Genomic DNA, 14,671 nt, shown 5'->3' with positions numbered 1-14,671 from the left:
TGTCGACAGTAAATAATTTGTCAGGCGACACATCCGACTCGCGGAGTTCTAGTTAAATATCATGTGAGCGATCAAAGGCCCTTGGTGTCCTCTTGTTTGAAATGTTCTGGTTATTAACCTTATCAGTATCATAGTATATAAGTGTAGTTCAAGCGAGATGTTTTAGATTGTGTTAGAGTAATTGAATTGATTTTCATTTAAATTTACAGAAATGAGTAGTATGCATCTGTTGTAATGGGCTTGTTTGAAAAGGCCACTAAGCATATGCGATTTTCATTGGTACAAAATATCAGAAAATTGTTGGCGTGTTACGTGTACATGTTTCTATACATATACAACTGATTAAATGACTTAAGAAATAAAAAATAGCGATGTATGAATCTTATTATGCCCCCTCCGAAGAAGAGGGGTATATGGCTTTGCACATGTCGGTCGGTCGGTAGGTCGGTCGGTCCGTCAGTAGAACAAAGCTTGTCAGAGTGATAACTCAACGATGCCTAGACCTATGGTCATCAAACCTGATATGGAAGTTGGGCCTGACCTGTAGATGACCCCTTTTGTTTTAGGGGCTAATTGGGCCAAAGGTCAAGGTCACAGTGACCTTGATTAGTTAAAGGTTGTCCAAGTTATAACTCAACAATGCCTGCACCCATGGCCCTCAAACTTGACTTGGGTTTGCGTATGACCTGTAGATGACCCCTTATCATTTTAGGGGTCATTGGGTCAAAGGTCAAGGTCACAGTGACCTTGAACGAAAAGAGCTTGTCTGTGTGATAACTTGACAATGCCTGCATCAAAACTTGACATTCAGGTTTTTGGTGATTAGCTGATGACTCCTATGGACTTTGACGTCATAGAGTCAAAGGTCATGGTCATAACACACTCTATCTTCATACTTTGAATGGTCATAATCTTAAAACTGCCTCAACGGCATCCAATGTCAGTGACAAATTAGCTGTCATTTCGGACCATGCTTATTTCATTCAATTGTCCATATAATCCTGACAATATGACGCTTGGGGGGGCATCATGTTTGACAAACATCTTTTGTTGTATTTTAGTGATAAGAGAACTGCTTACGGGACTTCACCCAACATTAAGGGTTAAAGATAGCACTCTACGGACAATGTCAAAATTTTCCTTGACGAGCATGATTCAGGTAATATTATTTATTTATAGTTCCTGAGTAAGGACAATCAATGTCAATCTATAAACTGAACAGGTGAGCGAAAAGGACAATCAATACAAAAAAGATATTGCATGACCATGAGTACAACAATACACTCGAAAAAATATCTGAAGGCCGTGTTTTAATAATTTTACCTTTTATAAGCTATTTGTGTAAAATATACAATTGGATTTATACAAATTGAATGTTAATTCAAATTGTGCGGGTCAAGATGAAAAATATTTTCAGGCATGCCAAATTTTATTAATTATTTACAAGTATATCACTTTTAAATATGTTTAATTCCAAATCACTTTGTTTTTAAGGATAAAAGAAGCATTACGTTATAACATGTGTATTATATTAATTTTTTTCTGCAATATGTTGAAATGCATAATACAGATTTATTATAGTTCGCAAGTGTTATGTTTTTAGAAGAAGATCTGGAGAAAGAGCAAACTTTCTGATGACTTATTGACCTTGGCAGAAAGTTGTATTGAGAGCATAGCACAGAATGCAGTAGAAAACACTTTCAAGATCTCCGATATCCTAAATAAACTTGATGCAAGTAACACTTGGCTTTATATCCGTTTTAGCTCGACTATTCGAAGAATAGGTGGGCTATACTACTCGCCCCGGCGTCGGCGTCCGGTTAAAGTTTTAGGGCAAGTTGGGATTTTCACTTATAAGTCCAATACCTTTCATTCAATTGAGTTAATACTTCACACAGTTGTTCAGGGCCATCACATGATGAGGTTAGATAACTCCATATTATTCTTTACACAGATTATGGCCCCTGATTGACTTTGAAACTCGGGTTAAAGTTTTAGGGCAGGTTGGGATATTTATAAATAACTTCTATACCCTTTGTTCAATTGACTTAATACTTCACAGAGTTGTTCAGGACCATCACACAATGAGGTTACATAACTCCATATTATCCTTAATACAAGTTATGGCCCCTGATTGACTTAGGTTAAAGTTTTAGGGCAGGTTAAAGTTTTAGGTCAAGTTGGGATTTTCACTTAAAACTCCAATACCTTTCATTCAATTGCATTAATACTTCACACAGTTGTTTAGGGCCATCACATGATGAGGTTAGATAACTCCATATTATTCTTTACACAGATTATGGCCCCTGATTGACTATGAAACTCAGGTTAAAGTTTTTCGGCAGGTTGGGATATTTATAAATAACTGCTATACCATTTGTTCAATTGACTTAATACTTCACAGAGTTGTTCAGGACCATCACACAATGAGGTTACATAACTACATATTATCCTTAATACAAGTTATGGTCCCTGATTGACTTTGGTTAAAGTTTTAGGGCAAGTTGGGATTTTCACTTAAAACTCCAATACCGTTCATACAATTGACTTAATACTTCACACAGTTGTTCAGAGCCATCACACATTGAGGTTAGATAACTCCATATTATCTTTTATACAAATTATGGCCCTTGATTGACTATTGGACTTAGGTTAAAGTTTTAGGGCAGGTAGGGATATTTATTAATAACTTCTATACCCTTCATTCAATTGACTTAATACTTCACACAATTGTTCAGGACCATCACCCAATGATTTTACATAACTCCATATCCTTAATACAAGTTATGGCCCCTGATTGACTTAGGTTAAAGTTTTAGGCAAGTAAAAGTTAAGGGCAATTTGGGATTTTAATAAAAAAAACTTCTATACCTTTCATTCAATGCACTTAATAAAATTCAAAATTATTTACGACCATCTTACAACAAGAAACATAACTCCATTTTAACCCTAAATACAAATAATGTCCCTTGAATATGTTTTATTTTATTTTTTTATTTCTTTTGACAGGCACATTTTTACATTCTTAACCAGTTTTTTACCAAGGGAAAACAAGGAGGGCTATACTATATGGTCATTGATTTTTTTTGGATTTTTTTTTAAATTTTATTTTAATTTCTTTTGAAAGGCATATTTGTATATTCTTTACCACATTTTCATAATGGGAAATCAAATTATTTGAAAGACTTGCGTCTTTTTTCGGGTGGTGGGAGGCCAGCATCAAAGTCACCTTATTTATTGAATAATTTTAGTTAGGTTTGACATAAATAGACCAAACTTGGTAATATTACATTGTTATTGTATTCACTTCTGAGTCAAAGCGGTGAAGTCGAGCGCGCTATCTTACGACGGCTCTTGTTTCTCGAGTACTAGATTCTTGAATTTCGGGCAAGCTATTTATGAATGTTACATTACTGCTTTGACTTATACAACTATTATAGTTTGTCCCAAAGAATACTTACACGCTTAGTAGTATCGTTGTTTGCAGATATGTGCTTAGGTAAAACGATTGTACTCTGTTAATTTACAGTCACTGATGCGCGAAGAAAGTGCAGACAAGTGGACAAGAACTGCTGCGAAAGATTGCGAAAAGTGCGAAGTGTGTGTTGTAAATAATGCTGGTGAGATATTTTTTACACTGTTACTCGAAAGGAACTATGTCTCTGTATGCTATGCAGGTGGAAACATATTTTTAACACTGGTATCCGCCCGTATGGTTGTCAAACGTTCGTGTCTGCTACGTATCTAGTGATCGACCCACTTAAATGTGACTGACTGCTATGAAAAAGGCGCATTAATGGTTTATTTCTATATTCCCAGTTAGACCTGCTACCGTGAAAATCTGACTCCCAAGTGTTATTCCGTACAACATTGATTAGTTTAGTTTAAAATTATTTATTTCACAATAATTGTGAAACAAGTTATTACATGTACAACATTATATTAATCCCTCTCGTTTGCACGATTTTACGCGAGAGTATGCTCTTGTGTTGTGGCGGAAACCGGAGTACCCGGAGGAAACCGACTTGGTGACCACAGACCAAACTCACATGCGCTCGAACCCGAGTCGCTTTGGTGAGAAGCGAGTGTGCTAACCACTGTGCTTACCGGACAAGACTATGGATTTAAAAACAAACAAAACATGTTTGTCTGTTACACCATATTCACAATCAGTATCTGTTCAAACCCATGAATGATTTTCATAACACTTGCGTCCTTTTTTAACCACCGCAACCCGCTCCATATCCCAACATCAAATGTCTTGAAACGGAATGAGACCAGAAGAGGATGTTGGGGAACATTTGTTTTGATTCTAAAATCAGCCGTCTAGTTTAATACTAGTTGCAGAAACAAGTATCAAAAGCAGTTGTGACAAGTTCATATACTTCTGGCTAGATTTACTAGGAATGAAAATCTTAAGATTACAAATATTGTTAAGTAAAACACAACGACCTATTTTGCTTTTGTTGCGAGTTGTTACCATGAATCAAGCTAGAGGGTATTTTGAAAACGAAGACTCCCTAAACATCTAACGATTTAAAGACTTAGCAAGTATTTCTTGATACTGAAAATGGAAGAAGATATTCTTTGTTTTTGCTTGAATGCCTAGCTCGATCGCTCAGTCAGGGTTTTTAGTTTGGATAATATGTTGCTTTTTATCTTCAGTGGAAGAAAGTGGGTATCTGGAACATGATCCACCATTATGTCAGCTGAAAATCAACGTGTGCGCATCTTGCATGAGAAATTCATTTTTGAATCCCATCATGTGTCACACTTGTGGAAATAAGTTGCGACCATTCATTGGTAAGCTGTTTGTAATGTTTATGCTTTTCGAATTGGGTTTTAATGTGAAGAAGCTGATAATCGGTCCTTTTGCCCTCATTGAGAAGCCATGGTAACGCACCTCTAGTTTGACCCATACCAAAGACTCCTTTGATTTAACTCCTCACCATAAGACCATTTAATGACCGTAGGTCAACGATCTTATGAACTCTTCGTCGATACCATAACACAAGAATAGTTTGACCAAGGACCACTTTAATGAAATGTTGCCTTTGATCAGTATATTACCCTTTTATTTTAGGGGACCAGTAGGTCAAACATACTGTCTTATAAAAAAAACCTCTGTTCTCACAATAACCGGAGAACGGTTTGACCTAGGTCTTTGCAACTGTTGCGGTTTGTTGTCCTTAACTTTCCCTGGAAAAAAAACAATGGTTTTCGGTCAGTAGATCAAAGTTCAACGTCATGAATAACAGTCTAATGAAAACTTTGTATGCTCAATAATAGTTGCCATATGACCATGAAACATTAGCAGTATAACCTCTACTTTGGATGGGTGTAAGTCAATCAAATTCCATGGTCATAGTCTCCAGTTTTATGAAACTTCGACTGCATTAGCAAGCATTCATAATTTACACTTTTTTTTTTCGTCCATAATGCTTTGCAATCTTAACTTGTTATAACTTATTTCTTCTAAATAACATCTTGTGAACAGATGTAAATGATTTTTTTTTACGTTTGCATGTCATGATTTAAATTTACTAAACTCTAAAAAAAACTTGGATATAACAAAACTGTTCTATTTTAAAAGTGTGAGTGTGTTTCCATTCAATTTTAAATAAAGCTTGCGTGAAGTATTATTTTAATTTTACTGCTTTTGGACAAAGAAAAAATCATTAGTTTCATAGACATGTTACCGTGTCGATATAATAAAAATGTAGTATTCTCAATGGATATTATTTGTTTGGAAAACGTCCAAATGATAACTTCATGACGTCATGTTCTTCACTTGAACTGCCAATTAATGTGACACCAATAACGTTGACATCATTATAATGTTTCAACGGAAAAACTGAACTGTTTCTTTCTGCAATCAATCATTGTTATAAATTTCAGTCTTGTACTCATCACCGAAATTAAAAGAATAGAAAAGTATTTTATTCACGGAAACCGTAAAGATTCTTTGTGACAAATTGATGCATTTTAAGTGACACTCGTATTTAAAATCGATACATACGCATGTGCAACAAACATAAATTTTGAGTGATAAACTACTTAGTAGATAATGCATTGATGGAAAATATTAATTACTGATAACAAGATTTAGATTATAACCGTGTATTTGATAGCTGAAAACGCACAAATATTAAATGACTGGTGGATCCTAAAATATTAACAGTGATCAAGTATTGTCTCATAAGGGAGAAATACCTTGTTTTCTGCACCTTTCTAGCACACCGGATAGGCATTTTCGGTGAATTTAGCCGTGCTGGAAAACTCCAACTGGCATCCCCCCATGCCAGTTGAGTCACTCGCTGTGACGTAATAATTTCATTTTCTTTTATAATACACGTTTTGTAATCATAATTATGAAATTTAAATAGATGAGTTCCATTTACATTAACTTTACAAAAATAAACTTTAAAAAACAAAACAAAATAACCCTTAAAAGACGTAATGTTGAAGGAACTTATTGACGTATGCAGTGAATACAAATTACTGCGCGTCATGACATCAGTAACCATCATCGCACGCGCTTTTTGGTGATATGTACAAAAATGCGCCTAATATGTTATTTAATGTATGTTAGAAAACATATATATCATGTGTGTCCGTTCTCTGACTCTGCAAGCCTCGTTACCTGGCAACGCAGGTGCCCTCGGGTCGGATTTTTCTATCCGGAACGGAAACACATGGCAGATATTGTTATTTTTTCAAATTAAACATAGTATCCTTCACAATAACCATTGTTTTCGATATTTATTCATCCTTTTCGGTATATTAGAACGATTGTATTTATTATCGAGACATAAGATCATCTCTTTCTTGCATTCTAGGTGAAAACTGGGGAGCCATTTTGATAGCAGGAAATGACAAGAGAGAGAAGGTAGCAGAGTCCTTTACCGAGGATGTGTCTAGACTCAGAGATGTTATCACAAGCAGAAGTGTTCCGGTCATGTGTATCAGGTAGGTTGTCTATATTAACCAAACAAAATCTAAAAATGATTTCTAATGTTTTAAGAAATACTGGACATTGTTTATATAGTCATCGAAATAAGTCTTTTAAATGAACAAGCCCGAATTCATATACTACTGCTTGGCATTATATTTTTGAACAAGCTCTGCTGTATAAAATCCAGAATTTGCGCAAGCCCTTCGTGTCTCAGATAGTCTAATAATGTTACATAAACAGATATGTTGAAATGCCGTTATTATAGCTTGTCATTGCATAACTCTCTCCTTTTCTTAAATTTTTGATAAAAAGTTCCCTAGAATATAAATATTTTGCTGCAATGAGATATTTTAAAGCTGCACTCCCACAGATTGAACGTTTTGACATTTCATTTCAGTTTTTGTCTATGGAACGAGCCAATTTTGGCGAAAATGCATGGAAACCAGTTATATAAGACAGCTGACAAAAAATTAGATCATAGATTTATATATTTAAGTTCAAATTTTAATGTTTTGTGCATTTTTCTTTAGCCATAAAAGATTAATTTTCGAACGGAAATATGCAAATCTGCGATCTGATCTTTTGTCAGCAATCTTTTATCATTGGTTTTCAGATAATTACGCAAAAATTTGCTCTTTCCAAGACAAACAATAAAAAAGTTGTAAAAGTAGTATTTCTGTGAGTGTGCAGCTATAAACAGATATTCGATATACAAAATGTACCTATGTACTTCTTTCACTAACCAATATAGCTAACCAAGTCAGGCGCTAGTCAAACTTCTAACTAGACTGTGGTTTAATGCCCCTAAAGGAAGGCATATTGGACTCGCACTGTCAGTCCGTCTGTGTCCCTCTGTAAATATTGTCAGCTGTAATTTATTCAATTTTATTAGCTCACCAGAGCACGAAGTGCTTAAGGGGACTTTTATGATCGGTCTTTGTCCGTCGTTCGTCCGTCAGTCTGTCCGTCAACAATTGCTTTATAAACATCTCCTCTGAAACAACCTGGCCAAATTCTAAGAAAGTTTACAGGAAGCTTCCTTGGGTTTCCCTCTACAAAAATACAACAAGGGGTCACAATTGATTAAAAACAACAACAACAAAATGGCCGACTTTGTTTGCTTTAAATAGCATCTCCTCTAAAACTACCAGTCCAAATTCAATAAAGCTCTACAGAAAGTTTCCTTGGGTGACCCCCTACAAAAATACAACAAAGGGTCACGATTGATCTGCAACAACAACAACAGCAACAACAAAAATATAGCTGACTTCCTGTTTTGCTTTAAAAAACATCTCTTAAACTAACACTCCAAATCCAATGAAACTTTACTGGAAGCTTCCTTGGGTGACCCTCTGCAAACATAGTACAAGGGGTCACGATTGATCATCATCAACAACAACAACAACAACAAAATGGCCAACTTCCTGTTTTGCTTTAAAAAAAACATCTCCTCCAAAACTACCAGTCCAAATTCAATTAATCTTTACAGGTGGCTTCCTTGGGTGACCGTCTACAAAAGTATTACAAGGGGTCACGATTGATCAACAACAACAGCAACATCAAAAATATGGCTGCCTCCTGTTTTGCTTTAAAAAAAAACATTTCCTCTGAAACTACCACTCCAAATTCAGTGAAACTTTACAGGAAGCTTCCTTGTGTGACCCTCTACAAAAATACAACAAGGGGTCACGATTGATCAACAACAACAACAACAACAAAATGGCCAACTTCCTGTTTTGCTTAAAAAAACCATCTCCTTTGAAACTGCCAGGCCAAATTTACTGAAACTTCCTTGCCTGACCGTCTTCAAAAATACAACAAGGCATTAAGATTGATCAACAACAACAACAACAACAAAATAGCCGACTTACTGTTTTGCTTTAAAAAACAATTCTGAAACTCCCAGGCCAAATTCAATGCAACTTTACAGGTAGCTTCATGACCCTTTTCAAATATAAAACAAGGCATCGTCATCAGTAATGATATGTTTAAATGGCAACATTTTTATTAATGCTTTATCACAGAGTTGTGGCCCTTTTCTTAGGTGAGCGTTTTAGGGCCATCACGGCCCTCTTGTTTGAAGATTACCAAACTTCACTGTAAAGATCAAGCAGCATTGAAAGATGTGTCGCGTATACCATTTTTGCTATCGACTCGATAGTCAAGAACAGAGTTAAATTGGCTATAACTCCGACAAAGCCAATTAAGGTCCGCCCGATAGGGTAGGAGACACGTTCATCGTGTTCTGGACATAGGTTTGTCTGGACATAGGTTTGTCTGGATGGATGGATGGGTAGATGGATGGATGTCATGATGTTTGTCCGCGCAAAATCTCAAAAAATGCTGAAGGGATTTTGATATGAAACTTCCCTAGAAGTACCAAGCCTTTGAATTTTTAACCGCGCGAAATCTCTTAAACTGCTGGATGGATTTTAATGAAACATGACAGAATTGAAATGATACTTACAAAGACTAGTTTTGCATTAACATTGGGTAATTTTACAGACATATGGCCCTAAGAATGTTTTGGTAAAAAAGTCTGCCTGTTGCCTCCAGAACAAGATCTCATGTATTTACTTTTAACTTCGTGCAGTGACTCAACATTAGTGTGCGTTACATAAAAAGTTGATCGATCCTGTTCAAGATTGCTGACTGGTGGCCATATCGGATATTGTCATCACAAATTTTGTCTGCGCAAAAGCTCCAAAACTGATGGCGTGACTTTGATGCAATTTCACAGAAATAATAAGGTCATATTAGTGCTTAAGCAACAGCATGTTCTGCTCGGGTAATTTTCACAGAGTTATTCGGCTCTTTGATTACTTTCATGTTGTGCACAGAGCATAATATCTTGAACATGATTGCATGAAAGCAAATCCTTGGCTTAATGACTCAACATTATGAGTAGATGTTTGTTACATGAAACGTTTTTAATCGCATTCAAGATGGCTGACTGGCGGTCATATTGGATATTTTCGCCTGAATCATTTCTGACATAAATTTGACCATCGATATTTTTTAAGTATCTCCCTTTCCTCCTTTTGTCCGCCATACAATTTCCCTGCAACCACTTGTTTGAAATCACTGTGAGTTGTGATATTTTAGAAGTTTCTGTACGATTGTCATATCGGGGGATATGCATTTGTTTTCCCTCACAATTATTCTCTAGTTGGCTCTTGTTTCATAAACCATTATTACAATAGTAAAATATTACCAATATTATACGTCATGATGTGTTTTTTTTTCAATCAGGAAAGAGAAGATTGAAGTCGTAGCACCAATAAAACCAGGAAATGAAGACAATGAGATGTGGATCAAAGTTCAACGTGCTTTTGGAAAACTAAAAAAGCAAAATATCACAACTCTTATGGTGGCATACTCAGGTCATCATGGGTTCCGGGCAAAACAAAAAGCAGAGGGCACAAACGATACAGATCAATCCCAAAATGGTCTTGAGCGAAGTGAGCCAGAAAAAGCAGATATTTTACAAGAAGAGGGCATCTTCATTCTCAGTGAAAATGAATCAATGAAAGATGTTGATTTGTGCAATGAAATACAGCAGTTAACAACTGTTGACAAAGTTCTTGTATTTGAAGACTGTTGTCATGGTGATGCCATGACACATGCATTGAAGGGCAAAAGGGTAGTGCAGTTCAACAGCAGTACTACGAGGACAAAATCATTGGTCAACTCTAGTCAGAAAAAAAGCCAGTTTATTGATGCATTAATAAAAGCACTTACGGCAACCGATGACAAGAAACGTGAAGGTGAATTGTACCAACACGCGAACTGCCAGCTGTGTGTAAACATTGCCGACGAATTGTTTAAGAAAACCTTTCTGACATTGGAGACTTTGCATATATTTATTTCAAATTATATTGATCACTGTAAAAGTACTGGATTGAAAAGCGTTAGTCATCCGACATTTTCAACACAGAATATATTGGGAAAAGACTCTATTTTGGCCTACCGATACCATTTCCCGGTTGCCTTTCACTTCAAGATAAAGAAACCAAAAGGTGTAGAAATTAAGTCTGAACTAATTTTCCTGAATGAATATGAAAATTTGCTAAAGCTGAAGGAATTCTTATTGCGGAAACTGTTAGGTTAGTATTATAGCTACCTTTGTTAATATTTCATAGCTCATCTGGATGTAAAAAGCTTTAGGCAAGTTGTTATGATAAATGATAGCCAATTGATAGCCTGTTGACGTCAAAACAAAGTAATCAAGGCAACGTGGATCACTCAAGTAGGAACCACCAGGATAATGAAAATAGTTATGTTGTGTATTTGCTTGTGTAAAACCATGCATCGTGTCCTTAAAAAAAAACTTCCACAAGGAATTAATTCACCTTGAATACTTCATTGAAAAATACTAGTTTCAATGCAAGATATTATATTACAGGTGATGATGATACTACCAAATACCTCGTTGAAAAAGATGATCAATTGAAGGCCTATGCTGCCGTTGTTAGCATTCAAGTAGAAACGGGACCTAGAGAAGTCCATTTGAATGAGATTGATTCTCTTGAACAGGCCTCTGCAGCCTGGACATCTCGAAGGGAACTGATTGCACAAATTCGAAATGTTACGAAAATTGACTTTCAGAACCATGCGGCTGACATCGTGTCACCAAAAGAGGTTGAAGTCATTTTCAAGGAATTGTGCTTAAAGCCACAACATTGCGCTTTTAACCCGTCAGAGGTAAAAATAAATCTGGACAAAAAATATTATTCCAATATGAAAAACGCTTTACTCAGAGCCTATTTATTTGGTATGTAGCTGAAGGTTGAAACCTCGGCCGCTTTTGTTTACATAATATTCCAAACCTTTGTTCAGGATTATCTCCGTTCCATGGTTTGTTATGCGCCGCCGAAAGGCTAAGGGAAGATTTATAAATGGAAGATGTCCCAAGCAAAACTCCAAACGTCCTTGAGATATACAGATAGATCATATTCAGGAGAATATAATTGCACAGGAACCTTAATTCTGGTTGCTATATTTTTAGTTGTTTGCCCTTTGATTATGTTCATACTTTTTTGTCCGAAGCATAGCGTCAATTGTCTTTGAGGTATTGATTTCAAACTTCACATACATATGGATCATATTGCGGATACTTACAGTGCACAGAAACCATCACTCTAGATGCGGATTATTTAGTTATTGCCTTCAAGCTTCATTTTCAGATAGATCTTATTGAAAAGTGTTTTTAGTTATTGCCCATTGTCCATGTTCATGCTTATTCTATGTCCGGAGCATAACTCCAAGTATCTTATATATATTTCTATTTGTTTTGTTCTTATTTTTTTACTCTTATTTCTAATTAGTACTTTATCTGTTTGCATATACATATCAGTTTGCTAAATATAATATAGTTTTAAAGAAAGAACATTTTCCCTAATGAAAATATTTGAATGAATGTTTGTTTTCACTAAAGACACACTTGCTGATTACTGTTTCTAAAATATAATAAAACTCATAACATGAATTTTGTTTTCATAATGTTATGCCCTTTAATTTAATTGCTATCCACTGTCAAAATGCGAATTGAACCTATATCTCATTCCGTGGTTGATATCTGGCAGTCTCTTGACTTCTCTTGTTGCGTTTATAACCTACACCAATATGGTTATATTTCATTGTTTGTGTGTTTACTCCATAGTCAAATTGAATGCATATAAACGTTTCAATAAATGTTAATACCTCACATTATTCTCCACAAACTATGTATTCGTACCTGTTTTTTTTCAGGAGCAAGTGAGGTTATTAATAGACGCAGATAATCTTCAACATTGTGTCAAACAAGTCCATGGAAAACTAGAACGTTTTGGTATCAGCCAAAGCCTGGATCATATAGACAGAGTCCTCCGCAAAAAACATGTATGAATTTGGTCAAGAATTCAGTGGCTTCTTTGTCAATGTCCGACGTCGTGAAGGAAATATAGAACTAATTTTTGCCGTAACTGTCTGGCTTTAGTAATTATTAAATTATGCCCCTTTTTCGACTGAGATAAAAAAAAGGGGGAACAGACGAGCGTTTGCATTCGCTCCGTTATGCTCCTTTTTAGAAAATATGACTGACTCTTGTCCAATGCAATTCTTATAAACTTACCAAAATAAAAAAAAAATCTGCAAATATGATCAACTGATCGCAAATAAAAATAATATAATTCTACGTGTATGTGCTTTCAAACTTTCATATGTTTAAGGAACCAAATGCATGAAAGAAAAAATGAAAGCATTTTCAAAATTTGATATAGTATAGTTTTGTTAGTTTTAATATAGTGTAGTTTTGTTAGTTTTAATATTATTCATTTCAGATACGAACCGCGATCATAAAAAATATTTTATTACTATTAAATGAATTGTAGTAACATTGTTGATAAGACAAGTCCATAATTGGTGAAATAAATGAGACTTAATGTGATTATGTTGATTATAAATGTAATTATTGATTGTCCATTTCAGGAGGATGTTTCAAATGTGAAAGTTCACATTGTTCTTCCAAAAATAAATGTCCGTGGTAAACGACAATTCGGGCCATTAATTTTGTATCAGCTGCTGAGACCAAGTGCGGAAAAGGAAAGCTAAATGTCAAAAGAGGACGTGCACTTCCACAAATTAACATCACATGTATACACAGATACAATCACCCCAAACAAACTAACACCACAAACTCAAATACAAACACTACAAACCATACCCTCATCAAAATTGCTTTACCGTTAATTGCGATTTCCATCTCATTTCCTTTATGTATGTGCCCATTGTTAAATGTCTGTCATGTTAGACTCAGCTGAGCAAATTTAGATTAGTTTTGTGTTCTCAATAAAATCGAAAATATTACATGTCTAGTCTTTTAATAATCGAAGAAATCAATTGTCATGTTTGTTGTTCATTTCGTTTACCTACGATCAATCACTTTTTAATTACTGAGAAATAACTTGTTTTCCTATTTTTTTGTCAAAAGTTCCTATCTACCGTAATTCAATTTCTTGCTGCTTTCCTTAAGCAACGTTAAAGTATGTTTTGGAAGAACAAATGCTTGAATTTTTTAAATAACAGTTAAGATATTCTTTCTTCTGATACAATGCAATCGATGCGAATGGTAACTGGTTATAATTAATGTGTAAAAGCGCGATTTGGGTTTTTCATTTAAGAAAATACGCTTTATGAGGAAATTATTTAAGCCTAGGTCGCATGAATGTACGAAAAGGTGAACAAATATTATGACTAATAAAATATATTTCGCTTTTTTTCACGAAAAAATGGTCAAGTTTGTCATTCCGTTACCACAAATGAAAATAGGTAGAATGACACAAAGAAGTTGCATACCGGTTTGCTGACCTCTAACCACAACATGATAGGTTAATATAAACACGCGTACATGGGTTGTACAATTTACTTATTTGTACAATTTTCGTTGGTATATTACCTTGTTGCAACTTCCATTTCTTAAACAAATCGTGATGCTTCTTTTGTGTCGAAATTGATTGAAAATAAAATACAACATAAGTAGTCAGTATTCCATAATCTTGAATTCAACGGTTTTACTTTTAGCCTAATTGCGCATGATTTTCTTTATCTTGGTGAATCTTGACAAATCGCAGATAATATCGTGACTGTACAAGCGTTACTCAATCTGAAATATAAATATCTAGTGGCATTAAAATACACACTTGACATTCGTGTGAAAGATTGGTTGATCGTTACTTA

At 35.1% G+C, this 14,671-nt stretch overlaps 1 protein-coding gene across 1 annotated transcript in view; it reads left to right on the top strand.

The window, feature by feature from the left end:
* LOC128211483 (uncharacterized) overlaps positions 1–13,835 on the top strand; it is a 61,323-nt gene extending 47,488 nt beyond the window's left edge. Inside the window, exons 12-20 of the mRNA XM_052916324.1 lie at positions 1,062–1,159; positions 1,604–1,732; positions 3,530–3,620; positions 4,666–4,803; positions 6,840–6,969; positions 10,208–11,061; positions 11,361–11,659; positions 12,707–12,835; positions 13,424–13,835. Coding sequence (XP_052772284.1) covers positions 1,062–1,159; positions 1,604–1,732; positions 3,530–3,620; positions 4,666–4,803; positions 6,840–6,969; positions 10,208–11,061; positions 11,361–11,659; positions 12,707–12,835; positions 13,424–13,546 — 1,991 coding nt within the window. The 3' untranslated portion in view covers positions 13,547–13,835. The remainder of the gene's footprint in view (positions 1–1,061; positions 1,160–1,603; positions 1,733–3,529; positions 3,621–4,665; positions 4,804–6,839; positions 6,970–10,207; positions 11,062–11,360; positions 11,660–12,706; positions 12,836–13,423) is intronic.
* The last annotated feature ends 836 nt before the right edge of the window (positions 13,836–14,671 follow it).

Source organism: Mya arenaria, chromosome 12 (genome assembly GCF_026914265.1).
Source record: "Mya arenaria isolate MELC-2E11 chromosome 12, ASM2691426v1".
NCBI classification, from domain to species: domain Eukaryota; kingdom Metazoa; phylum Mollusca; class Bivalvia; order Myida; family Myidae; genus Mya; species Mya arenaria.
This window is presented reverse-complemented; position numbering and strand designations above follow the sequence as displayed.